This window comes from Pogoniulus pusillus, chromosome 7 (assembly GCF_015220805.1).
Source record: "Pogoniulus pusillus isolate bPogPus1 chromosome 7, bPogPus1.pri, whole genome shotgun sequence".
Lineage (NCBI taxonomy): Eukaryota > Metazoa > Chordata > Aves > Piciformes > Lybiidae > Pogoniulus > Pogoniulus pusillus.
The window spans coordinates 6,152,905-6,177,668 of record NC_087270.1 but is presented as its reverse complement, the minus strand read 5'-3'; the positions used below and the strand labels follow the sequence as shown (position 1 = coordinate 6,177,668).

The window sequence follows — 24,764 nt, the reverse complement described above, 5'->3', positions numbered from 1 at the left end:
TTATTTGTCCCAGTGCTAAATCAGATTACCTCAGGGCTTGTTGAGCTTCCTCTACTCTCCAATGTATGGAAGAATGTTTCACTTAATTTAGTTTGTTTGGCCAGTGTGGACAGGGATTAGCCATGCTATATATGGATCATAAACACTGTTTTGGTTAACACTACAGTTGAGCCAAACCTGAACCTCTTTCATCTCACCCTTTGCAAACTTCAGTGGTTTGGATGGAACTGGAACCTGTATTTGAACTGTGCTTTATTTTTGTTTTTGTTTTGAAAACCCAAAGCCCAGTCAGTAACACTTTGGAACTTCAACATCCAACCTCTTCAGCCCACCTCTAGTGAGCTAGCACTGAGCGCCTGTGTAGGCAGGGATTTGGTGTTGGGAAGAAAGCCAAGGGGCAAGGGAAGGAAACTGTTTCAAGGAACCTGCAGTAACTTTCCATAGAAATCTCAGGGACCTCAAGGCATGCTGAAGTTGCTGTCATAATCCCCTCCAACCAGCATGTGTGTTTGGTTAGGCAAAACATGGTGGGCCCATGTGGGACAAAGATGGACTTCTGCTGGCTGCACGTCCAGTTGGTTTGTTGTCAGAAATGACAGGGGGAAGCTTTAATTTCCTTTGGAGTCACACTTTCAGTTTGTTATCTGCAATACCAAGGCAGAAAATGAAGTTCTTACATCAGATTTTTTTTAGATGCCAGGAATAATAATAGGATGGTGTTAACACCTCAGTACTTGGCTTTCTCTGGGTTGTCTTAACCTAGATAAATCTATCAATTTGTGCCTTTGTAGCCACAGCAGTGCCCTAAAATTTGCACTTAATTGCAGTAGAAATAGTTTTAAAATTCATCTGTCTTATACTGACCACTCTGCCAGCATCTCACCTTCCTTCTGTATAATGTGTTCCAACTCTAAAATGAAAATCAGTGCCATAGCATATAGCAGTTCCACCTATGAAGCTCTTTGAGGCTGTTGGAAGGCTAAGATTTACTGTTATATTTCTGGGTTTGGGAATTATTGTTAAAATGGGATCATCCTTTCCATGCAGTATTTACCAGCTAAACACAGAGCATTGTGGACCACACCATGACTCTCCAAGTCTTTGCATATTCCCCAGAGGCTTCTCTGTCATCCTGCACTGTTGGACTGAGTGCAAGCAAGCATGGCTCTCTTGACTTCAGTGAACATGGAATGATGTGCCCTGAACTTTTTGCAAGATGGCATAGTTGTCAAGCTGGGATGTGCAGTGATAACAATTTCTTGCTCTCTCTTGTTTGTTTCTTTTCATAGCTGTAACTGCTAAATATCAACATGCTGGGATCTACATCTAGGTTTAATTGTGTTAACATAAATTTGCTCCAACATAAAACATAAACTTATTGAAGAATTTAAGCCACCACTAGTTCTTACTGTTTCTGGTGTTGACCTGACTGTTCAAATCAGAATGATGAAAACTGGGACCTCTATGAATAAGGCCAAGTGCAGGGTTCTGCACTTTGGCCACAACAACCCCAAGCAGCACTATAGGCTGGGGACTGAGTGGCTGGAGAGCAGCCAGGAGGAAAGGGACCTGGGGGTACTGATAGAGAGTAGGCTGAAGATGAGCCAGCAGTGTGCCCAGGTGGCCAAGAGAGCCAATTGCATCCTGGCCTGCATCAGGAACAGTGTGGCCAGCAGGACAAGGGAGGTTATTCTGCCTCTGTACTCAGCACTGGTCAGGCCACACCTTGAGTGCTGTGTCCAGTTCTGGGCCCCTCAATTCAAGAGAGATGTTGAGGTGCTGGAAGGTGTCCAGAGAAGGGCAACAAAGCTGGTGAGGGGCCTGGAGCACAAATCCTATGAGGAGAGGTTGAGGGAGCTGGGCCTGTTTAGCCTGGAGAAGAGGAGGCTCAGGGGTGATCTCATTGCTGTCTACAACTACCTGAAGGGGCATTGTAGCCAGGTGGGGGTTGGCCTCTTCTCCCAGGCAACCAGCAATAGAACAAGGGGACACAGTCTCAAGTTGTGCCAGGGTAGGTATAGGCTGGATGTTAGGAAGAAGTTCTTCACAGAGAGAGTGATTGGCATTGGAATGGGCTGCCCAGGGAGGTGGTGGAGGCACCGTCCCTGGGGGTCTTCAAGCAAAGCCTGGCTGAGGCACTTAGTGCCATGGTCTAGTTGACTGGCTAGGGCTGGGTGCTAGGTTGGACTGGATGATCTTGGAGGTCTCTTCCAACCTGCTTGATTCTATGATTCTATGATTCTATGAAGCAGCAGTTCATTTTGGCTCTGTCAGCAGCTGTGCAGCCCTCACATCTCCACAGGAGAGCTGAGTCAGTCAGGACATCACCATCCATGACTGGCCAGGAAAACACAGTAGGTAATTCACCAGCTAATGCATACCTCTGAGATGTCAACCAGGAAAATGCTAAGGCCTGTCCACAAGCTTTAGGAAGAACGAGAGTGGAAGGCTCCTTTAGATTTATAACGTTACCTGTTTGTCTACAGTAGGCTTTTGTCTTTGAGCATGACTGTTCTTTTCTGATCAGCCTGCAGAGAGGATCCTTATCAGCTGATGAAATTCCCTCTTGAATCAAAAAGATCTAATCAACGTTGAAGTGATGGCAAGCAACAGTCCATGTATGTAAGTACCTGCGTGAATCAAGACTCATGATATGTCTTCCTTGCAGACTCAATCCCTTGCACACCTGATGCACCACCTGCTGCCACTTCACCACCAACCTCTGAAGAACCTGGGCCTTTTACAGCTTCAGCATCACCCTCTGCTTCCTCTGACACTGGTACTGCATCATTTTCACCACCATTACCTGCTTGTGTTGCAGCCTTACATCCCAAACCACCTCCTGTTCCACCGTCAACATCAGCTCCTGCTGCCACTGTTCACCCTAGACTCCCCTGCCTTCCCGCACCACCTGTCTCTACTCCATCCCTTCACCCGGGACTTTATTTGCCAGTAGTCCCACCTGGCACTGCCACCCACCTCATCAACTGGCTGCCCTTCCTTGCATCTGCAACTCTTGCCACCATTCAAGGGAAGGAGGAAGACCAGATGCCCATTAGAACGGGCTCCCTGGAAGGCATGAAGTGCTGCAGTAACACACCCCTAGACTCCTCCCATGATGGAAATCCTCAGGAAGCACCTATGGGAGACAGGGCTCTGGGGGCTGCTTCATCCCCACCAGCTGCCCATGCTGCACCTCCAAGCTCCGAGCAGTCATCGGCAAACGTGAGCGACCTCCTGGCAGAGCTGCGGACAATGAACAGCCACCTCTCTGTCATCGCCCGAGCCTTGACGCAGCTGGCATCATCCCTGGCACCGCAGCAGGACGCTCACGGCACCCCACCTCCTTAGTTCTGGGCCCTGCTTACAGGGGCCACTGCTGGCTGGGCACAGACTATGGCAGAGGGGGAGGAAAGGAACCCTACCAAAATCTGCCCATATCATCCGCGTCAGTTTGCTGTGCTCTTCAGCAGCAGTCACATCTCCCCAGTTCGTTTCTCTCTGGTCTTTGTAAATGGCTGCATATATTGAATAGTAATTTTGTTGTCTTTCTAATAAAATTGTTTGTAATTCTTGTATTCATCTCAGATGTGCTTGGTCTTTGCCTCTCATCCAGTGCCCACATGAGTGCTGCTAGGATTCGGTGAGGTCTCACGTAGACAATGTGGAGAATCTGAAGTGGTGAGAAGTTGCCCACGATAAAATTCTCAGGGAGGTGGCAAAACTCCTCTGAGCAATGTGGGACGACATAAACAGGAAAGAGCACAATAAAACTCTGCCAAATTCTCCTATTTGCCTCCATCCATGCTGCATGTCATGGCTCTGTGGAAACTGGAGCTCTTCCCAGTACACTAAATCTCAGGGCCAATTGTAGTTACTGATGCAGGTAAGGGCAGTAATAAAGTGTTCAAAATACAATGCAGATAGTTGTCTAAGCAGTAGTTGGTCTGAACAGCTATCAGACAGCTTCATCCACCTCTTGTCCTCTGAGAGTATGAACTGTAGGCACTTAGCTGATGTGTATATTTTACTTGCCCATGGTGCCTGAGGTTCTTGAAGGGCATAAATAATCTAAGCTAATTTAAAGCAATTAGCCAGGCACACATGGATAGATTCCAACAGTTCACTGCCTTCTCCCTATTGCCAAGCTGCAGCAGCTTGCCCAAAGGTGACATTGAAGGTGTGAAACCCACGCAATTGTGGGTGGGGAAAGAGCATGAATCCAGGACTCACCCCTTCAAAATGCATGACCTGAAGAGATTAAAGAGGTACCCTTGGATGCTACTTGGCCTGGCAGAGGCACCAGAGCTTGGAGCTGAAAGGTGGGGTGTGCTTATTACTCTGGAAGAGTCCCAAGGAAGGGGAGTCACAGTTCTTGCAGATCAAATTTCATATTACAAAAGTGATGATGGGGGTGGAAGTGGAACACTTCTCCTGTGAGGAAACATTGAGAGAGCTGAGACTGGTCAGTCTGGAAAAGAGAAGGCTTTGGAGAGACCTTATTGTGGCCTCTCAGAGCTCAAATCAGGCCTGCAGGAAGGCTGGGCTCAGACTTTTCAGCTGGGCTTCTGACAGGACAAGGGCTAGTGGTTTTAAGCTAAAAGATAAAAGGTTTGGGTTAGGTGAAAGGAAGACTTGTGTATTTTTAATGAAGGTGGTGAAACACTGGCCCTGATTGCCCCAGGGCTGCTAGATAGCCCATCCCTGGAAACATTCCAGGCTGAGTGGAACTGGGCTCTGAGCAGCTCCACCCTGTTCACTGCAGGGCTAGGTCGTGTTTAAAGCTCCCTTCCAACCCAAACCATTCTGTGATGCTATGAAATTTGTGCATTTCATCCACAGTCTGCACACGAAGCAAAAACCATCACTTACAATAAGGGACAGACACAGAGGCAGTGGAGGCTCAGACAAACTGCATGGCTGCCCTTCTCTCCTTTCCAGTGGTTTAAAATGAACCAAAGGATCATGGCAAATGAAAAATATAAAGGCCTCTCTGAAGCTGGGTATGATCTCACCTTACTTTAGTCGTGCAGCCCTAAAACATCAAGATCTGAGGCCACCTCTAAGAAAAACCCAGACAAACAGACAGGTTGCTAGATAAGATTAAAGAGGAAGCATTCTGTTTGCAAATATTTCTGTTACAGATGAACCTAAGCCACAAAGGTTGAATGAATATACAAACTTCCCCAAAGCTCAGGTATATTTCAATTTGAGGTTTTGGTTACTGCATATCTATTTATATATAAACCTCCCCTGGGTTTTGAATCATAGAATCAAGCAGGTTGGAGGAGACCTCCAAGATCATCCAGTCAAACCTAGCACCCAGCCCTAGCCACTCAATCAGACCATGGCACCAAGTGCCTCAGCCAGTCTTTTTTTGAGCACCTCCAGGGACGGTGACTCCACCACCTCCCTGGGCAGCCCATTCCAGTGCCAGTCACTCTCTCTGCCAACAACTTCCTCCTAACATCCAGCCTAGACTTCCCCCAGCACAACTTGAGACTGTGTGCCTGAAAGACAAAGCAACTGTGCTGTTCAATTGTGGTTTTTACCTGAGGGTTACCAGACTTTTTTTTTCCCCCCTTCTGATCTGTATAGCAAAGAAAATGAAAAGAAAAAGAAAGAGACATTCCACAGATGGCCTGTACTACCTTGTAGTTTTGTGTGATTCAACAGAGATAAAAGGAGTACCTGAAAGAATGTTTTGCCTTTTGATTTGGCTTATAGTAGTTTCCATAGACTAAAACAGAAAGAGTAAAGAAAATCTTATCACTTTTCCTCCTTTCATTTCAAAATACAAGGCAGGACAGAAAGAGGAAAGCTCTGTGTTATGTATAAAACAAAACAAATACTTTAAGTTTCTGCCCATCTTCCCCTCTTTCTATTTTGCATGACAGTAAATAAATATCATATCCTCCCACTCTTTATAGTTTTACTTGGTTATGCTGTTGTTTCTGAACTGTAGCCACTCCTTGCTTAGTATTGATGAACATCTCAGTGGAGTTTTCTGGATCTGTGCAGTCATATTCCTCAGATACATCCCCCACAGACAGATAAAAAAACCACTGTGCTGTTGCTGATGCTTTATGAACCAAGGTTAGAGTGAGCTTCATTTACATGTCTAAGGGATTTGGGCATGCAAATCCAGAAAACACCTGGAAATGTTGTTTGTAGTGTTAGATATTCAGCTGCAAAGGCAGTGCTCTTCTTTCTCGAAGATAACAACAGATGTGATCCAGCTGGCAAGTGGAGAAATGTGCTGTTCCTGAGCCTTTTTCTGAAGAAGCAAGTTTGCTGTGGTCCCACAGTTAAAGATAATAGATGCTCAACACCCTTGCAGTCTAGACTCCAAACTGTCTGGTCCTGTGGCATCCTGACAACAAGGCAGGATGAGAGCCTGTAGCCAAGACTAGCTAATTTCAGATTCACTTGGTAACCACTGCTGGTGCAGCAACTGGCTCCAAAGTCGACAAGACAGACAGAGGCTCTCTGTGGGCAGGGTGCTGCTGAAGTAACTACATCAATCCAGACCAAACTGAGCCAGCCTGAGCCTGGCCAAGGCTTTGCTGGTGCTGCAGCCACAGGCTCCATTTCTGCAAATTCTCATTCAGGGTTTGTGGGCATCCCATGCTGAGCTCTCTTAGCAATTGCTGAGTCAGGTAGGTAAAACCCATCTCATGTATGTCTGGGCAGCCCTACATATGGCACAAAAGGGTTTCACTGCTCTGCAAAGAGGGGCCCTGCCCACAGGCAGCTCAATCAATAATATGCAATGTTCTCTACTCAGTGGACTCCTGTCCTTTAGAATTTTTTGCTTGTTCAACTTCATTAAACCACCTAAGCACTGCAAGAAACGAGTGGCTGCATGGCTTTGATAGCAAGGCTGCCACGGTCTCGGGTTTTGTTTGCTCTTCTTGGCTTTCATCTGCAACCATTCAAACTTGGCTTGGCACTGCCAGCCCTGCTGCCTCCTGATTGCTTAGCAGCATTACTCACATTGCTGAGCTGCTGCTGCACACATAATACTTTGCTGATCGAAACCTGGAGTGCAGCTCACAAACAAATGTCTCATGAAGCAGCTGAAGCTGGCAGCAGAGCAGGTGAAGGACAGAAACCCCGGTGCAGCTGGTACTGTCCCTGCATGGTGTCCCCACAGTCTCTGCAGAGACAGCATATCCAGGGCCTCATAGCTCATACTGTGTTCAGTTTTGGGCTCCCCAGTTGAAGAGGGACAGGGATCTGCTGGAGAGGGCCCAGAGGAGAGCTACGAGGATGATGAGGGGGACAGGAGGGCATGGCTGATGAGAGGCTGAGGGACCTGGGGCTGCTTAGTCTGGAGAAGAGAAGACTTAGAGGGGATTTGATAAATGTTTATAAATATCTGAGGGCTGCCAGGATGGGGGGGACAGGCTCTGCTCACTGCTCCCTGGGATAGGACAAGCAACAATGGGTGTAAATTGCAGCAAAAGAGGTTCTGCCTCAACACAAGGGGGAACTTCTTGACTGTAAGGGTCACAGAGCACTGGAACAGGCTGCCCAGGGAGGTCATGGAGTCTCCTTCTCTGGAGCCTTTCCAGGCCTGTCTGGATGTGTTCCTCTGTGATCTGTGTTAGATAGGATTGTCCTGCTCTGGTAGGGGTTTGGACTCGATGATCTCCTTGGGTCCCTTCCAACCCCTAACATCCTATGATCCTATGATAACTCACAGAAAACAGTTCAGGAGACTTTCCTCATTTTGATTTGTTTTGGTCCATCTCAGGGAGCAAAGAGCTGAAAGTTTTAATGTCATAGTATTCAGTGTCCCATGTAGAAATAACCTCATGGGCTCACAGTCTAGTGACTGTTAAATTCTTAAAAATCCCATGCTGGCCTTCTGTCTCAGGACATCTTCAGTCTCTCCTTCCTCTTCTACAGTCTTGTTATTTGCCAAGGCAGTGATTTATAGGGTAAGAGTCATTTTATAACTGACACAATCTTCTTTAGTTTTTGCATTAAAAATTCTGCAACAGTCTGCATGAGCAAAGTTTATAGGCTAGAGGTCAGGTCATTATTCTTAGAGTCAGCATGGGTGATCATCAGAACCTTCTGCCTCCATCAAACTCAGGGATCTCATGCTTCACAGCTGCTTTGTAAACAAATATTGAGGGTGGGTTTCGAGTCCCTAGTCCTCTACAGCCACGGGCAGGTGTGTAATTCATCCTAGCCTAAGAAAGGCTTTTGAAAAAAGGAGGAAGGCATTTGGCTTCTGGTAGTGTCCCTTCCTCTGCCACGAGTGTAGACAAGTAGTTTAAGCCAGATGTCTGAGTGCTAGATGGCTGGAGGTAAATGGAGTTAATCCTCTGGTTTGTATTTGTAGTTCATTTCAAACTGCTGAAGCATCAGTATGTCACACTGATTGGGGCTCTGACAAATGTCTGAGGAGCCCAAAGAGGGAAACTGGGAGCTCAGGAGAATAGGACTGACAAGAAAACTGGAAGCCTCTGCAAAGTATCCAGCTCCAGCCCCACACCAGGAGTGGGAAAGCACTGAGAGGGACATCCAGGTCATGTCCTTCTCCCACAGATTTAACTCCTCAGGACGTGGACTGGAAGCTAAACATCCTCATGGAATTTAAGTGATGGACTCAGCGTCTGCTACTCCAGCAGGAATTCTTTGAGGAGACAGCAGAGTGTACAGTTGTGTATTAGACTGCAACCCAAGAAGGTGAGAGGAATTAAAGGTTTACCCAGGAGGAAGCCTGGTGTTCTTTTCGCTTTGTTTTCTCTAGCACACATTGTTCTGCCAATATTTGTACACACATTCACATGCAACAACACTCAAATCCCACAGTAAAAACACAGGATTGATAGGAAGCACATTCCTTTGCATTAGCCCAGCTGTAAGCTGGCAGCATCCTGCTACAGACAAGATGGTTATTCAGCTCTGGCTGGGAAGCATAAAGCAGGAGTCCTCTGCCAGATGCCACTGTGGGTATGCATCTCTGCCCACAAAGCCATAGGGCATGTGTGCCCCAAGTTTCCTCTCAGACCTTCCACTACAGCACTTTGCAAAGTTCTTCAGGTTTCTTTTCAATTTGTTTCCATCCAGGAGCCATTATCCAGGACACCTGGGTCGGGATATTGGTTGCACCCATAACCACAAGGCTGTATCCTGAGTCCATAGATGCCAGCAACTGAAGCCACACGCTTCATACCCATCCCATGGGGTGAGAAACCCTTTGCTTATGTAATCCGTGGGCTGCAAGAGAGAATCTGTCTGGCCTTAGATGGATTTGAAGACCACTGTGCCTGAGAAACTCTGAGGCAGCACCACTCTGAAATTGCACAGAAATGGAATGATCCTGAACCTAAGGGCTTTCCCAGCTGGCAAGTGAGCTGGGAGACCTTGCTCTCACACAGCTCTACGAGTGAGTTCAAAGGTACAGCACTTTAGAATCATAGAATCAAGCAGGTTGGAAGAGACCTCCAAGATCATCCAGGCCAACCTAGCACCCAGCCCTAGCCAGTCAACTAGACCATGGCACCGAGTGCCTCATCCAGGCTTTGCTTGAACACCTCCAGGGACAATGCCTCCACCACCTCCCTGGGCAGCCCATTCCAATGCCAATCACTCTCTCTGCCAACAACTTCCTCCTAACATCCAGCCTAGACCTCCCCTGGCACAACTTGAGACTGTGTCCCCTTGTTCTGTTGCTGGTTGCCTGGGAGAAGAGGCCACCCCCCACCTGGCTACAATGTCCCTTCAGGTAGTTGTAAACAGCAATGAGCTCCCCCCTGAGCCTCCTCTTCTCCAGGCTGCACACCCCCAGCTCCCTCAGCCTCTCCTCATAGGGTTTGTGTTCCAGGCCCCTCACCAGCTTTGTTGCCCTTCTCTGGACACCTTCCAGCACCTCAACATCTCTCTTGAATTGAGGGGCCCAGAACTGGACACAGCACTCAAGGTGTGGCCTGACCAGTGCTGAGTACAGGGCAGAATAACCTCCCTTGTCCTACTGGCCACACTGTTCCTGATGCAGGCCAGGATGCCATTGGCTCTCTTTTGTGTTTGCTCGGGTGCTTTTGATCATCTCCCACCCAGAATGCTTTCTCCTTCAAGGACACTAAAGTTCTGTTCTTGTCTTAGCTGTGAAAATTTAGGCTGGAAGACACAAGGCAGTTGGTACTGGTCTTAAAAGAAATAAAGGTAAGATAAAGACTTGGTGCCATGGTCTAGCCTTGAGCTCTGTGGTAAAGGGTTGGACTTGATGATCTATGAGATCTCTTCCAACCTTGGTAATACTGTGATACTGTGATAATCTGGGCCAGGTTTCAGATAGTGTGAATAGAAGAGACGCTGTCTTTTCTCCTGGGTGAGCCAGGACCGCTGCACTAAGCGATGCTGTCCATCTGCTTCTCCTCAGTCCTGATGGTTCCCACCCTTCATTTGCTTTACACCACTTAAGGTCCATATTTGAAGAACAAGCAATATGTTTTTGCTCTGCCTTTGCACAAAGTTTAGCGTGGAAGGGGATGTTAAGCACCGTAACTGCACAAGTGATTATTAATAGCGAGCGATAGCATGAAACCGAAATTGGCCTCGCAACAAAGAGGAATTCAATAATGTAGAAGTGGAAGACACAAAAGTATACCACAACCTCTCGCTGTGTTTTGCTGCAGACTCTCTCTCTAAAATAAGCTGGGCAGAAAAAGTAACTTCTCACTACTGCTTTTGCTTGTGGAAGTGGTTCCCAAACACTTGTGCATCGTATATTGATGACCTCTGCTCTGATCAACATCATAGGATGAAGTTCTTGCCAGAGAGTGATTGCCATTGGAATGGGCTGCCCAGGGAGGTGGTGGAGTCACCATCCCTGGAGGTGTTCAAGAAAAGCCTGGCTGAGGCACTTAGTGCCATGGTCTGGTTGACTGGCTAGGGCTGGGTGCTAGGTTGGACTGGATGATCTTGGAGGTCTCTTACAATCTGGTTGATTCTATGATTCCCATTCACTGCTCAGTATTTACATTTATCCTGATCTCTGTCTTCAATCCCATTTTATTCAGAGACAAACCTTCTCACAACAGCCATCATAAAGAGCTTTCCTTCTTATAAATGTCATTCAAAAGAAATTTTGAACAGAACAATGTGAACTTGGCCAGCTGAAGTATTTGATGATTCACTTTGATAGCAATTAATTCATTTTGTCACAAAACAAAAATAAGAGGCTCCCCCCAAAAGTCTGGAAAATGCCACAGACTGTTTCTGTTTAGAATCATAGAATCAACCAGGTTGGAAGAGACCTCCAAGATCATCCAGGCCAACCTAGCACCCAGCCCTAGCCAGTCAACCAGACCATGGCACTAAGTGCCTCAGCCAGGCTTTGCTTGAACACCTCCAGGGACGGTGACTCCACCACCTCCCTGGGCAGCCCATTCCAATGCCAATCACTCTCTCTGCCAACAACTTCCTCCTAACACCCAGCCTAGACTTCCCCTGGCACAACTTGAGACTGTGTCCCCTTGTTCTGGTACTGGTTGCCTGGGAGAAGAGGCCAACCCCCAGCTGGCTACAGCCTCCCTTCAGGTAGTTGTAGACAGCAATGAGGTCCTCCCTGAGCCTCCTCTTCTGCAGGCTGCACACCCCCAGCTCCCTCAGCCTCTCCTCATAGGGTTTGTGTTCCAGGCCCCTCACCAGCTTTGTTGCCCTTCTCTGGACACCTTCCAGCACCTCAACATCTCTCTTGAATTGAGGGGCCCAGAACTGGACACAGCACTCAAGGTGTGGCCTGACCAGTGCTGAGTACAGGGAAAGAATAACCTCCCTTGTCCTGCTGGCCACACTGTTCCTGATGCAGGCCAGGATGCCATTGGCTCTCTTGGCCACCTGGGCACACTGCTGGCTCATCTTCAGCCTACTCTCTACCAGTACCCCCAGGTCCCTTTCCTCCTGGCTGCTCTCAGCCACTCTGTCCCCAGCCTGTAGTGATGCTTGGGGTTGTTGTGGCCAAAGTGCAGAACCCTGCACTTGGCCTTGTTCAATCTCATCCCATTGGCCTCTGCCCACCCATCCAGCCTGTCCAGGTCCCTCTGCAGGGTTCTCCTACCTTCCAACAGATCCACACCTGCTCCTAGCTTGGTGTCATCTGCAAACTTACCAGTGCTGGACTCAATCCCCTTGTCCAGATCATCAATAAAGACATTGAATAGGACTGGGCCCAGCACTGATCCTTGGGGATCAAAGATAGTAAAACCATGTCAGTAGTTGAAGAATTGAGTAATTTAATTTCCTCTGCACCACTTCTTTATCAATTTCCTCAAAATGTTTGAGAGTGCTTATTGTGGGCTAATAGAAAATGACATTTCTTCTCTCTGTCGTCAAAATCAAAACAGATACTCCTGTGGCTCTGCTGGAAGAATACACTGAATCCTTAGGTTAACTTGACTGTAAGCTGAACTTGAAACTTTACATTGTTTCTCCATATTCTCTGAAGTACTGAAAGTCTTGGTGACACCAGTCTGGAGTCCCATGGTTCTTGATGACACTCATGACACCAAGCTGGGGGCAGATGTGGCTGGGTTGGAGGGCAGAAGGGCTCTGCAGCGGGACCTTGACCGCCTGGACAGATGGGCAGAGTCCAATGGGATGGGGTTCAATAGCTCCAAGTGCAGGGTGCTGCACTTTGGCCACAGCAACCCCATGCAGAGATACAGGCTGGGGTCGGAGTGGCTGGAGAGCAGCCAGACAGAGAGGGATCTGGGGGTGCTGATTGATACCCACCTGAACATGAGCCATCAGTGTGCCCAGGTGGCCAAGAGAGCCAGTGGCAACCTGGCCTGCATCAGGAATGGTGTGGTCAGCAGGAGCAGGGAGGTCATTCTGCCCCTGTACTCTGCACTGCTTAGACCACACCTTGAGTATTGTGTTCAATTCTGGGCCCCCCAGTTTAGGAAGGACACTGAGATGCTTGAGCGTGTCCAGAGAAGGGCGACGAGGCTGGGGAGAGGCCTTGAGCACAGCCCTACGAGGAGAGGCTGAGGGAGCTGGGATTGGTTAGCCTGGAGAAGAGGAGGCTCAGGGGAGACCTTATTGCTGTCTACAACTACCTGAGGGGTGGTTGTGGCCAGGAGGAGGTTGCTCTCTTCTCTCAGGTGGCCAGCACCAGAACAAGAGGACACAGCCTCAGGCTATGCCAGGGGAAATTTAGGCTGGAGGTGAGGAGAAAGTTCTTCACTGAGAGAGTCATTGGGCACTGGAATGGGCTGCCCGGGGAGGTGGTGGAGTCACCGTCCCTGGAGCTGTTCAAGGCAGGATTGGACGTGGCACTTGGTGCCATGGTCTAGCCTTGAGCTCTGTGGTAAAGGGTTGGACTTGATGATCTGTGAGGTCTCTTCCAACCTTGGTGATACTGTGATACTGTGATACTGTGATAGATGTCACCAGGGAGGTGTCATATAGCTCTATTCCCTAACCTTGACGGGAAAGGGAACTCACGGGTTTCAAAGTTATGCATTTCCTTGGGACTATGAACTTTGATTGACTGGCTAGACCCATTTGATCTGTTCCAGATGAAAACTGATTCCATGTGTTGTAGCAAGCGGTGGGAGATGCTGGGTTTTCAAGCCATGCCAACCGACGTGTCATAAAAGCTTTGAAGGGGCTTATTCATTTCTGCCCTATGAAATAAGGCAATCTGTGGATTTTATGCTAATTCTATATTGACTATCAGTCTTAGGAGGCAAGGATGTCATTATTTTTTAAACACACAGGGTTTTACTCAATCAGACTCATTTGTTTCCTCTAATGGAAGAAAAGGGCCTGAGGTGGAGAGAAGTTAAGAGCTGACTAGGAGGTTTTAACTGAAGTAGTGGGATGAATATGAGCCAAGGAAAATTTAGGCTACACATCAGGAAAATTTTCCTAACAACGAGGTCCATTAGTATGTGGAATGGTCCCCCCAGGGAAAAGGGGGAAGCTGACTAGACAAAGCAATGAAGAACACATTGTTGGGAGCAACCTTTAAACAGTTGGGGAATGGACCAAGTGACCTAAGTGCATTTTCCATCTCTAATTTCTCTGACTCAACCATTACAAGGGTACACTGTAGAGTATCTGACTTCAGTACTCTCACACATCAGGACTGCTTTGAGGAGACTTTCCACAAAGCCAGTCCTCAGGATGCTAAAACACCACTGCAGCTTTGCTGAGGCCTACTGTGTCCAGTTCTGGGCCCCTCAATTCAAGAGAGATGTTGAGGTGCTGGAAGGTGTCCAGAGAAGGGCAACAAGGCTGGTGAGGGGCCTGGAACACAAACCCTGTGAGGAGAGGCTGAGGGAGCTGGGAGTGTGCAGCCTGGAGAAGAGGAGGCTCAGGGGGGACCTTATTGCTGTCTACAACTACATGAAGGGAGGTTGTAGCCAGGTGGGGGTTGGTCTCTTCTCCCAGGCAACCAGCAACAGAACAAGGGGACACAGTCTCAAGTTGTGCCAGGGAAAGTCTAGGCTGGATGTTAGGAGGAAGTTGTTGGCAGAGAGAGTGATTGTCATTGGAATGGGCTGCCCAGGGAGGTGGTGGAGGCACCGTCCCTGGAGGTGTTCAAGCAAAGCCTGGATGAGGCACTTAGTGCCATGGTCTGGTTGACTGGCTAGGGCTGGGTGCTAGGTTGGCCTGGGTGATCTTGGAGGTCTCTTCCAACCTGGTTGATTCTATGATTCTATGATTCTACAAGGTATAGATCTTGCTGGGACCTTTGGCTACCATGACACTTCCTTGGGAGCACAGAGTGCATGAACTCAGGTCATTTTGAACTGGAGCTTTTTCATTCTTCACCTTTTCTTTTCTTTGCATTTCTGAACCCTGGCTTCTTCCTCTTGTTTAACAAATGTTTTCATGCTTAGAAACTACTGTGCTGCTATCACATTTCTTCTCTAAGAGAGTCAATTAAAATTTGCTCTGCCACAGCCTTAGAGGCAAAGTGAAGCTACACAGAAACTTGACATGAAGGTGGATTTTCTCAACATCTTCTAGAGTCAAACCCGGAGACTTTAGAGCAAAAGGTTGAATTTAAGACACTGAAACTTGTGCTAGTTTGAAGCTAGCTAGAATGTTTTGGTGAGAAGGGTTAGATCACAGGCTGTGAAAGACAAACAAGGGTGATGTCTATTTCACTCATAGGCTTGCTGAGAGGTGTAAGAACAAGAATCCAAACATAGATAAGGCACTGCTTCTGCCTGGGAGCTCTGAGTTGCATTTTTTTATCTCTCTAGCCTCTCTGCCATCTCTCTGATTAATCCACTTTGCTTCCCAACCCCCTAGCTGAATCTCCATTCTTCCTTGGGACTGGGGTAAGGTTGAGAGGGGTGGGAGAAGGTGGAAGGGCAGCTGGGAGCCCCTCCTGGGGACTCAGGTTTCTGGGAGGGCTGTTGTGTTTCTGTATTACTGAGCAAGCCAAGGAACAGATACCATCTATCAATGGTTTTACTTCAGTCAGGGCAAATGAAGAAAGGTATCACTGAGATTCTTAAATGCTTCATATTGAAACATCCAGGGCCTTATGATTGAGCAAGGGGACACAGTCTCAAGTTGTGCCGGGGGAGGTCTAGGCTGGATGTTAGGAGGAAGTTGTTGTCAGAGAGAGTGATTGGCATTGGAATGGGCTGCCCAGGGAGGTGGTGGAGGCACCATCCCTGGAGGTGTTCAGGAAAAGCCTGGCTGAGGCACTTAGTGCCATGGTGTAGCTGACTGGCTAGGGCTGGGTGCTCGGTTGGACTGGATGAACTTAGAGGTAGCTTTGATTCACATCTATTACTTCTATGCTCTAGGTGTATGCATGGCTGTCCAGACATCTAACAAGAAAACAGGTTGATGGAAGAGAGTCAGGAAACCAGCTCCATACTGAGTGAAAGCTGCCTACAGTCCGTATGTGGCCGTTTGACTACGACACCATAGAAATTAGATATGTGAATACAAAGAAGAAACAGTGAAAAACTGATTACTTCTGCATGCTAAAAGGAAAAAGCTTCCACCAACCAACAACAACAGACAAACTAGCAGAGTGAATAATTAAGTAATGACTTTAAAAACACAATGGGACAATACAGGGGAAAAAAAACATCTCCATGTCAGTAACACCTCCATCAACATCACAGTATCACACAGTATCACAGTATCACAGTATCATCAGGGTTGGAAGAGACCTCACAGATCATCAAGTCCAACCCTTTACCACAGAGCTCAAGGCCAGACCATGGCACCAAGTGCCACGTCCAATCCTGCCTTGAACAGCTCCAGGGACGGCGACTCCACCACCTCCCCGGGCAGCCCATTCCAGTGTCCAATGACTCTCTCAGTGAAGAACTTTCTCCTCACCTCAAGCCTAAATCTCCCCTGGCATAGCTTGAGGCTGTGTCCTCTTGTTCTGGTGCTTTACTCTTACCAGTTCCTGTCTAGCCAGGAACTAATTTCTTTACAGTTACTGAAGCAGAGGAACCACAAATCAAACAGTAGGGAAATGATAACCTGATGAACTCTGTAGAGGTCTCTTGAGTGGGTTTGGTGACATCTGAACATAGACACTCATGAAATGTCTAATGTGGTTCAGTCAATTAGGCTTTTTCCCCTGAAGTAATCATTTTGTGAGACAAAGTAGGAATAAAAAAAGGCAAAACAAGAAGAAAGAAAAAAAAAAAAACAACAAAAAAACCCTGACAAATATTCATAGAAGCCAGAACTGTTAAAAATCATTTATGAGCAAAAGTTGAAAATGTCTTGGAAGGTGGCATTAGGAGCCTTTAATATATGATGAGAGTATAAAGCATGAGGGGGAGTATAAAATACATGGAGAGACACTGCTTGCAGTAGTTTTTCAGAGTTATGTTCCTTTGGCTCATGCTGCACCTTACTAAAATATAACTTAACAGACTAATAAATATAGCTCTGCTGGGCAAGAAGAAGAAGAAATCATGCTAAACTCTGCTTATGCTGACATCAGCTGGCTTATAAATTATCACTCAGTAAAAACTATCAAGATGTGAACAAAGAAAAAATATCCCAGATCTCCATGTGGTGAAGAAAAAGAGCTGTTTCAGCATTATTTATTTAGTTATTTATTTATTTTTAATGGTGATCATGTAAAGGTTGTATCCATTTGGCCAGTTTCATCCCTGGGCTTCTTTTGCACTCATTGTTTCCTAGACAAAAAGGTCCATTTTTTTTTACTCAGTTCTTTCTTGAGCATCTTTAATGGCTTAAAAGTATAATGAAAGTTTTGGCTCTTAGCTTTGACCAGTGTAATCACTGAGTTTGAACCAAGGGAGGTTATTCTGCCCCTGTACTCAGCACTGGTCAGGCCACACCTTGAGTGCTGTGTCCAGTTCTGGGCTCCTCAATTCAAGAGAGATGTTGAGGTGCTGGAAGGTGTCCAGAGAAGGGCAACAAGGCTGGTGAGGGGCCTGGAACACAAACCCTAGGAGGAGAGGCTGAGGGAGCTGGGGGTGTTTAGGCTCGAGAAGAGGAGGCTCAGGGGTGACCTCATTGCTCTCAACTACCTGAAGAGAGGCTGTAGCCAGGTGGGGGGTGGCCTCTTCTGCCAGGCAACCAGCAGTAGAACAACGGGACACAGTCTCAAGTTGAGCCAGGGGAAGTCTAGGCTGGATGTTAGGAGGAAGTTGTTGGCAGAGAGAGTGATTGGCATTGGAATGGGCTGCCCAGGGAGGTGGTGGAGTCACCATCCCTGGAGGTGTTCAAGCAAAGCCTGGCTGAGGCACTTAGTGCCATGGTCTAGTTCATTGGATAGGGCTGGGTGCTAGGTTGGACTGGATGATCTTGGAGGTCTCTTCCAACCTGCTTGATTCTATGATTCTATGATTCCAATGCAATTCAACTTAGACAAAGATATTGCCCTTAGGGGTTTTTTAAACAGGTTTTGTCTTCATAGTTCATTAGTTGCTATAGACTAAAGCTACCAGGTAGTCTTGCCAAAGGCTTCAGTGGTTTCTAGGAACCTATGAAATTTTCTGCTGCATGGCAGTCACCTCACAATAGAACAAATGCTCTGGGAGGTATTTAGTATCTCTTGGAAACCTCAGCAATGTCTTTCTCTGGTGCTTGTGCCTTGGTTTGCATTGTTTTAAATTGGACATTTCCATGAGCATGGAGGATTTTTCTGTATGGAACCAAATAATGCTTTGTGATAGGAGGGATTTTTAAGGGCTACCTAGTCCAACACCCCCATAGTGAGCAAGGACATATTAAACTAGATCATACTGCTCCGAGCCCTGTTCAACCTGACCCTTCATGTTTCTAGGGATGGAGCTTCTACTACCTCTCTGGGCAACCTGTTTCATTGTTTTACCACCATCATTGTGAAATATTTCTTACATCTAAAGAAAAGAAAAGCCTGGCTGAGGCACTTAGTGCCATGGTCTGGTTGACTGGCTAGGGCTGGGTGCTAGGTTGGCCTGGATGATCTTGGAGGTCTCTTCCAACCTGGTTGATTCTATGATTCCATGATTCTATGATTTCAAACTCTCATCTTTGAGTTTAAAACTGCTGCCCTTTTCCTTACTGTTCAGGTCCTAATAAAAAATATCTGTCTCCCTTAAGTGCTAAAAGGCCAGTAGGAGTTAGTGGAGTCCATCTGACTGAAATGGAAGAAGAAAAGACAATTAAATATGATCTCTGCTTTTTAAGAGACTCATACTGGTAGGTGCTCCTAGAGCAAAACAAAGACACAAGCACGGATGGAGAATTGTCACAGTGCATGTTGGCAGAGGTGGCTTCTGTTCTATGTAACAGATTGGTGATTAAAGTGATTTTCTGGGGAGTAAAACTGAATTTCCATTCATGCTCAGCCTGAGAGATCACACCTCCCTGAACCTTCCACTAGCTTCAGAGTATTGGAACATAGATCTCATGTTGAATAGAAAAACAATGAAAGGTTATCTAGCTTTTGTTTAGAACACCAAGCTTGTTATTTATCTTGTTGCTATCCTAGCCTGGAAAGCTTTTTTAAAACATAAAATATGAGAGTTTTAATAGCTTTTTCATAGAATCATAGAATCAAGCAGGTTGGAAGAGACCTCCAAGATCATCCAGGTCAACCTAGCACCCAGCCCTATCCAATCAACTAGACCATGGCACTAAGTGCCTCAGCCAGGCTTTTCTTGAACACCTCCAGGGACGGTGCCTCCACCACCTCCCTGGGAAGCCCATTCCAATGCCAATCACTCTCTCTGCCAACAACTTCCTCCTAACATCCAGCCTGGCACAACTTGAGACTGTGTCCCCTTGTTCTGTTGCTGGTTGCCTGGGAGAAGAGACCAACCCCCACCTGGCTACAGCCTCCCTTCAGGTAGTTGTAGACAGCAATGAGGTCCCCCCTGAGCCTTCTCTTCTCCAGGCTGCACACCCCCAGCTCCCTCAGCCTCTCCTCATAGGGTTTGTGCTCCAGGCCCCTCACCAGCCTTGTTGCCCTTCTCTGGACACCTTCCAGCACCTCAACAACTCTCTTGAATTGAGGAGCCCGGAACTGGACACAGCACTCAAGGTGTGGCCTGACCAGTGCTGAGTACAGGGGAAGAATAACCTCCCTTGTCCTACTGGCAGGCTTTTGTTCTCCTGAACCCTTTTGATCACCACATTGCATGCCGTACAATGATGTGTGCCCTCTAACTGATTCAGTCTCTTTGAGTTAGGGAGCCATATCAGCATTGATCCAGCTGCTAATAGAAAGGGATAATAGTGTAGCCTAGCAGACTCCTTTAGTGAAACTCATCAGGTTTTTTGTCCATGAACTGCTAATTCGATGAGTATTTCCCTGAATTAATAAGTTGTTGTTTTTTTTTTTTCAATAAAAATCATAATTACAGGAAAACAGATCATGAGAAATCAGTTTATGATCTGTTCCCCTTGTCTGAGATATGCTATGCGTGTCCCACCCAAGCCCTCCTGTCACCAGTTTGGGTGTTGACTGGGAGCAGCACCAGCTCTGACTGAGAGTATGCCACCCACTGAGTCACTGGTACTGCTTCCTGTTGGCACCATCCTCCTTGGTAGGACCTATTTTCTGCTGTACCCACCACAACTTCTAAGAAGCAGAAAGGAGAAGTGATATGAGTCATCTCACAAGACCACCTGCTAAATTCTCCTGTGGTCTTGACCCAGATGCCACCTGCTAATAATGAATGCAAAGAAGATACACATCTTCAGGATACTGTTCAGAAGGAGTGACTCTTTCTTCAGGATTAATTTTGTAGTGAGAAGAGGTAAATACCAAAAATGTGAGTGTTGGCTTCCCAGAAGCCCTCAAACACTGATTTTTTTTTGTCTTTGCAGAACTTAACCACTGTTGTTACTCATCTATAAAGAAATAAAATATGAGTGCCAGTGGCATCCTGGCCTGGATCAGGAACAGTGTGGCCAGTAGGATGAGGGAGGTTATTCTGCCCCTGGACTCAGCACTGGTCAGGCCACACCTTGAGTGCTGTGTCCAGTTCTGGGCCCCTCAATTCAAGAAAGATGTTGAGGTGCTGGAAGGTGTCTAGAGAAGGGCAACAAAGCTGGTGAGGGGCCTGGAACACAAACCCTATGAGGAGAGGCTGAGGGAGCTGGAGGTGCTTAGCCTGGAGAAGAGGAGGCTCAGGGGGGACCTCATTGCTGTCTACAACTACCTGAAGGGAGGCTGTAGCCAGGTGGGGTTTGGTCTCTTCTGCCAGGCAACCAGCAACAGAACAAGGGGACACAGTCTCAAGTTGTGCCGAGGTAGATATAGGCTGGATGTTAGGAGGAAGTTGTTGGCAGAGAGAGTGATTGGCATTGGAATGGGCTGCCCAGGGAGGTGGTGGAGGCACTGTCCCTGGAAGTGTTCAAGAAAAGCCTGGCTAAGGCACTTAGTGCCATGGTCTGGTTGACTGGCTAGGGCTGGGTGCTAGGTTGACTGGCTGATCTTGGAGGTCTCTTCCAACCTGCTTGATTCTATGAAAGGTTCTATGAAAGGTTTTAAGGACTTAGACCATACATGAAATAATTTTTCTTTGAGCAGGAGTTAAATAGTTTTCATATTTGTCTTTCAGAAAAATCAGGCTTATTTCCTGCTGACACGCAGGACCCTCCTGAAAAGTACTGTGTTCTGCCTTCCACTTCCCAGCATCATCCTAAACACTTCATATCATGAATTGTTTGCTGAAGTAACTAACTGAAAGCATGCAATGGTGACAGCCTGGACAGGGGGGAAACAGATGAAATTGCAAGTTGGTAGCATGTATTTGCCCATCAATCTCATATTTGTAACCTCTAACCAAAGGTTCCCAAAGGAAATACGTATTCCACGCTGCCACAGCCCATGCAGTGCAACTCTGTCAAGCTGCTATGCTCCCAGATCTCTGGGACTTATGAGTGAACCTGGAATTTTTGCAGGAGGAGTAATCTGAGAGGAAGCAGGAAGAAAAGTGGCTTTCATCTTTTATAACCATCAAGTGTGGGACAGCTTCCAAATCAATGAGTACAAGTTACTCCCCGCCCTAAGTTTTGTCTTGCTTTCTGAGTTACTACCATGAAAAACCATCTGAGAGCCATAGATTTTAACAAACCAGAGGGAAAAACAGTGTGGTCTTTGAAAGTGCTTTCCAATCTACCTATGGGTGAAATGCTATGAGTTTCTTGCCTTCAAAACTCCTCCAGCAAAGGAATGCCTCTAAGGAATGATATTTTATTAATGTGCATGCCTGTGTATCTTAGTGGGTGCATAAATACATGAATAAAAGTATAGACAACTGTTAGACAAATACTCCTTTTAAAGACATAAGTTTATGGCATTTCAAACAGTAGCTTCAGTGTTGTGTCTTTGAACATGTAATGTCAGCATTTAGTTGATATGCACAACTCGAGGACACGTTTAGCACCCAGGAGCATTCCTCATTTCACATTTGCACTCTTTATTCCCTGTACATGATTTCAGCCAATCATAACTCCATAGGATTCCCCCTTCCCACCTTTTTTTTTGTTCAAGTGGTAGAAGAAAGAACAGAATCAGGATAAATTGGCTAGCCAAGCTCTGATGTCTTTTGTTTTTAGACCTTACTCAGATAAAACTGTTCAAGACTTCTACCTGCACAAGACCACAGGAATTAGAACTACAAATGCTTTCCTTGCTTTCAAAGGGATATATATATATATATATATCTTTGTTCTTTAATCTACTTGTTGCCAGAGTGACAGGCTTATACAGCTTGAGAGTACAACAGTAAGGCCTTAGGGTGTCACTTTAAGATAACCACACACTCAGTTTTGTGTTTGGCTTCATTAGTTTTTTGTGGGTTTGGGTGGGTTTTTTAAGTTTATTCATAACAATGTGCTACTGAAAAAGGCTATTGTCAGTTCCAGGTGCATTTGCCAACATTAAGTCACCATCCCTGGAGGTGTTCAAGACTGGATGAGGCACTTAGTGCCATGGTCTAGTTGACTGGATAGGGCTAGGTGCTGGGTTGGACTGGCTGATCTTGGAGGTCTCTTCCAACCTGGTTGATTCTATGATTCTATGATTCTAGAGTATAATCACAATAAAAGAAAAGCCAGGAGCTATTTCACCTCCCACATGCCAGAATTAACATACTAATAAAAATGAAAATTAGCAATACTTTACTTTCTTCCCTCCCTTCTTCTATCTTCTGCTCTCTTTCTCTCTCCACAAACTGCCAGACTTTCTTTCCAGAAGTACACAATCCTCTAATCTCTGCCTGAATTCTCCAGGAAAGATTTAAAAGTTGGATTTCTTTAAATAATGTGATAATCTTTCACCTTGTCCTTTGCAGAAAATGATGGCCTGGCCTTCACTCCTAGCTCCATCGATTGATGGTGTGCGCAGGTGATCTGCACGAGCAGCCAGTTGGGACATCAAGTTGAATTGTAGGTAGTGAATCTGGGATAATCCCATAATTATTACAGTTGCTTTGATAGTCTAAAGACTACAGATTCATCAGACAACCAGCAATAGAACAAGGGGACGCAGTCTCAAGTTGTGCCAGGGGGAAGTCTAGGCTGGATGTTAGGAGGAAGTTGTTGGCAGAGAGAGTGATTGGCATTGGAATGGGCTGCCCAGGGAGGTGGTGGAGTCACTGTCCTTGGAGGTCTTCAAGCAAAGCCTGGCTGAGGCATTTAGTGCCATGGTCTAGTTGAGTGGATAAGGCTGGGTGCTAGGTTGGCCTGGATGATCTTGGAGGTCTCTTCCAACCTGGTTGATTCTATGATTCTATGATCACATACCTAAAGTATTCAATTAGTCTTCCCCTTTTCAGCAGAGAGTTGCTCTGTAAGGCTTTTGGATGTGGGCAGAGAAGTGTTCAAAAGCTACTGTTGTAAACATCAGAGTTCTGTGGCTAGCTCTAAATGACAGAGCTCCACACAGTTCTAGTCCTGTGCAAATTGTGCCAGTTCAGCGTTGCTGATCTAAACTCACAGTAGGGTCCATACATTTGGAGGCTGGATGAGACAGTTAGTGCCATGGTTTAGTTAATTAGAGGGGTTAGGTGCTAGGTTGTGCTCGATGGTCTCAGAGGTCTTTTCCAACCTGGTTAATTTTGTGATTCTGTGATTCTGTGATTTACAGAAACAACCAAACCTGCCACAAAGGAGGGAAAGCAGCTGCAATCTCCACAGCTTTCTTTTCTCAACTAAGGCAAGGGCTCAAGTGTATTTCAGTCATCTGAAGTATGGCCCCATGTAGGTTGGCCTAGGCAGTGTTAGGACATGCTGATTCAGAGGATTTTCTCAATAGCCTATTATCATTGGACCGCCCAGAGGGCTCAGATGCAAACCTCAGCCGCTGCAGATCCAATGGAAGAGCAGCCCAGCCCTTGTTTGGATTCCCTCCTGCTCTGCAGATTGTTGGGCTGAAGCAAGGAGGTATGAACAAAATTCAGTAAGGCTGGACAGATGTCTTCATCTGCGCTGGCTGAAAGCTTTACCGTCTGTCACTGGAGTCCAGCCACATGTGGTGAGCCCAGACAGGTGGTCTGCTGGGCTGGGAGACTCACTAAGGCAGTCTGGTCTGCCGGACACATCGGCATGAGCGATTCACTGAATGGTACTCTTCTCCTTCCACACGAAGGAGTCCTGTGCAATACAATGGGGTACTGTGCTGCTGAAGAAGTTGTTCTTTGGGTGAGACATTGCACTCATAAAACTCAGCGGAGGTCCTGACCACTTTGTGGGCATTAAGGATCTCCTGACTTCTAGCGATGACTTTGGTGTCCTGGCCACGCTCCAAGTTGGAATGCTTTGTCTTGTCAAGCTTCCTTTACAGCTCCTCTTCAGAAATGTTGTGTTCACAAAGTCTACACTTTGATGAGCTCATGTTAAGCTGCCATTTTAAAGATAATGCCAAAATGGAAGAAGAATTGCAAAAACAATTAGTGATGATTACTGATAATTACCTACACATGATTGGTGTATCAGGCTCGGCAAAGCACCTCAGAATAAAAACATCAGGTAAATATAGGGTATTACCAGGTCCCTGGCTGGGGTTGTGAAACGCTCAGATCTGCACACAGGAACTGCACATAGTTCGTGCCACCACAAGAAATGCTGTTGTGGTGCTTCAGATTATCAATAATGCTTGGAAAAGTCCACCCAACAAATCTGAACGTGGTCCTTGAAGCAGCTCCCTTTGACAAACGGAGCTTTGAGTCGTGTTTGCCAGTGTAGGAGGAGATGCCCATCACAGTATCACAGTATCACAGTATCATCAGGGTTGGAAGAGAGCTCATAGATCATCAAGTCCAACCCTTTACCACAGA

At 46.6% G+C, this 24,764-nt stretch overlaps 1 protein-coding gene across 5 annotated transcripts in view; it reads left to right on the top strand.

The window, feature by feature from the left end:
* Nucleotides 1-3,582, top strand: part of RUNX2 (RUNX family transcription factor 2) — a 175,402-nt gene extending 171,820 nt beyond the window's left edge. For 4 of the 5 annotated variants that reach the window (XM_064145780.1, XM_064145778.1, XM_064145777.1 and 1 more), the window contains one exon: nucleotides 2,669-3,582. In XM_064145780.1, coding sequence (XP_064001850.1) covers nucleotides 2,669-3,351 — 683 coding nt within the window. In that variant the 3' untranslated portion in view covers nucleotides 3,352-3,582. Of the gene's footprint in view, nucleotides 1-2,527 lie in introns of all 5 variants that reach the window. The other variant, XM_064145782.1, reaches the window with a different exon arrangement.
* The last annotated feature ends 21,182 nt before the right edge of the window (nucleotides 3,583-24,764 follow it).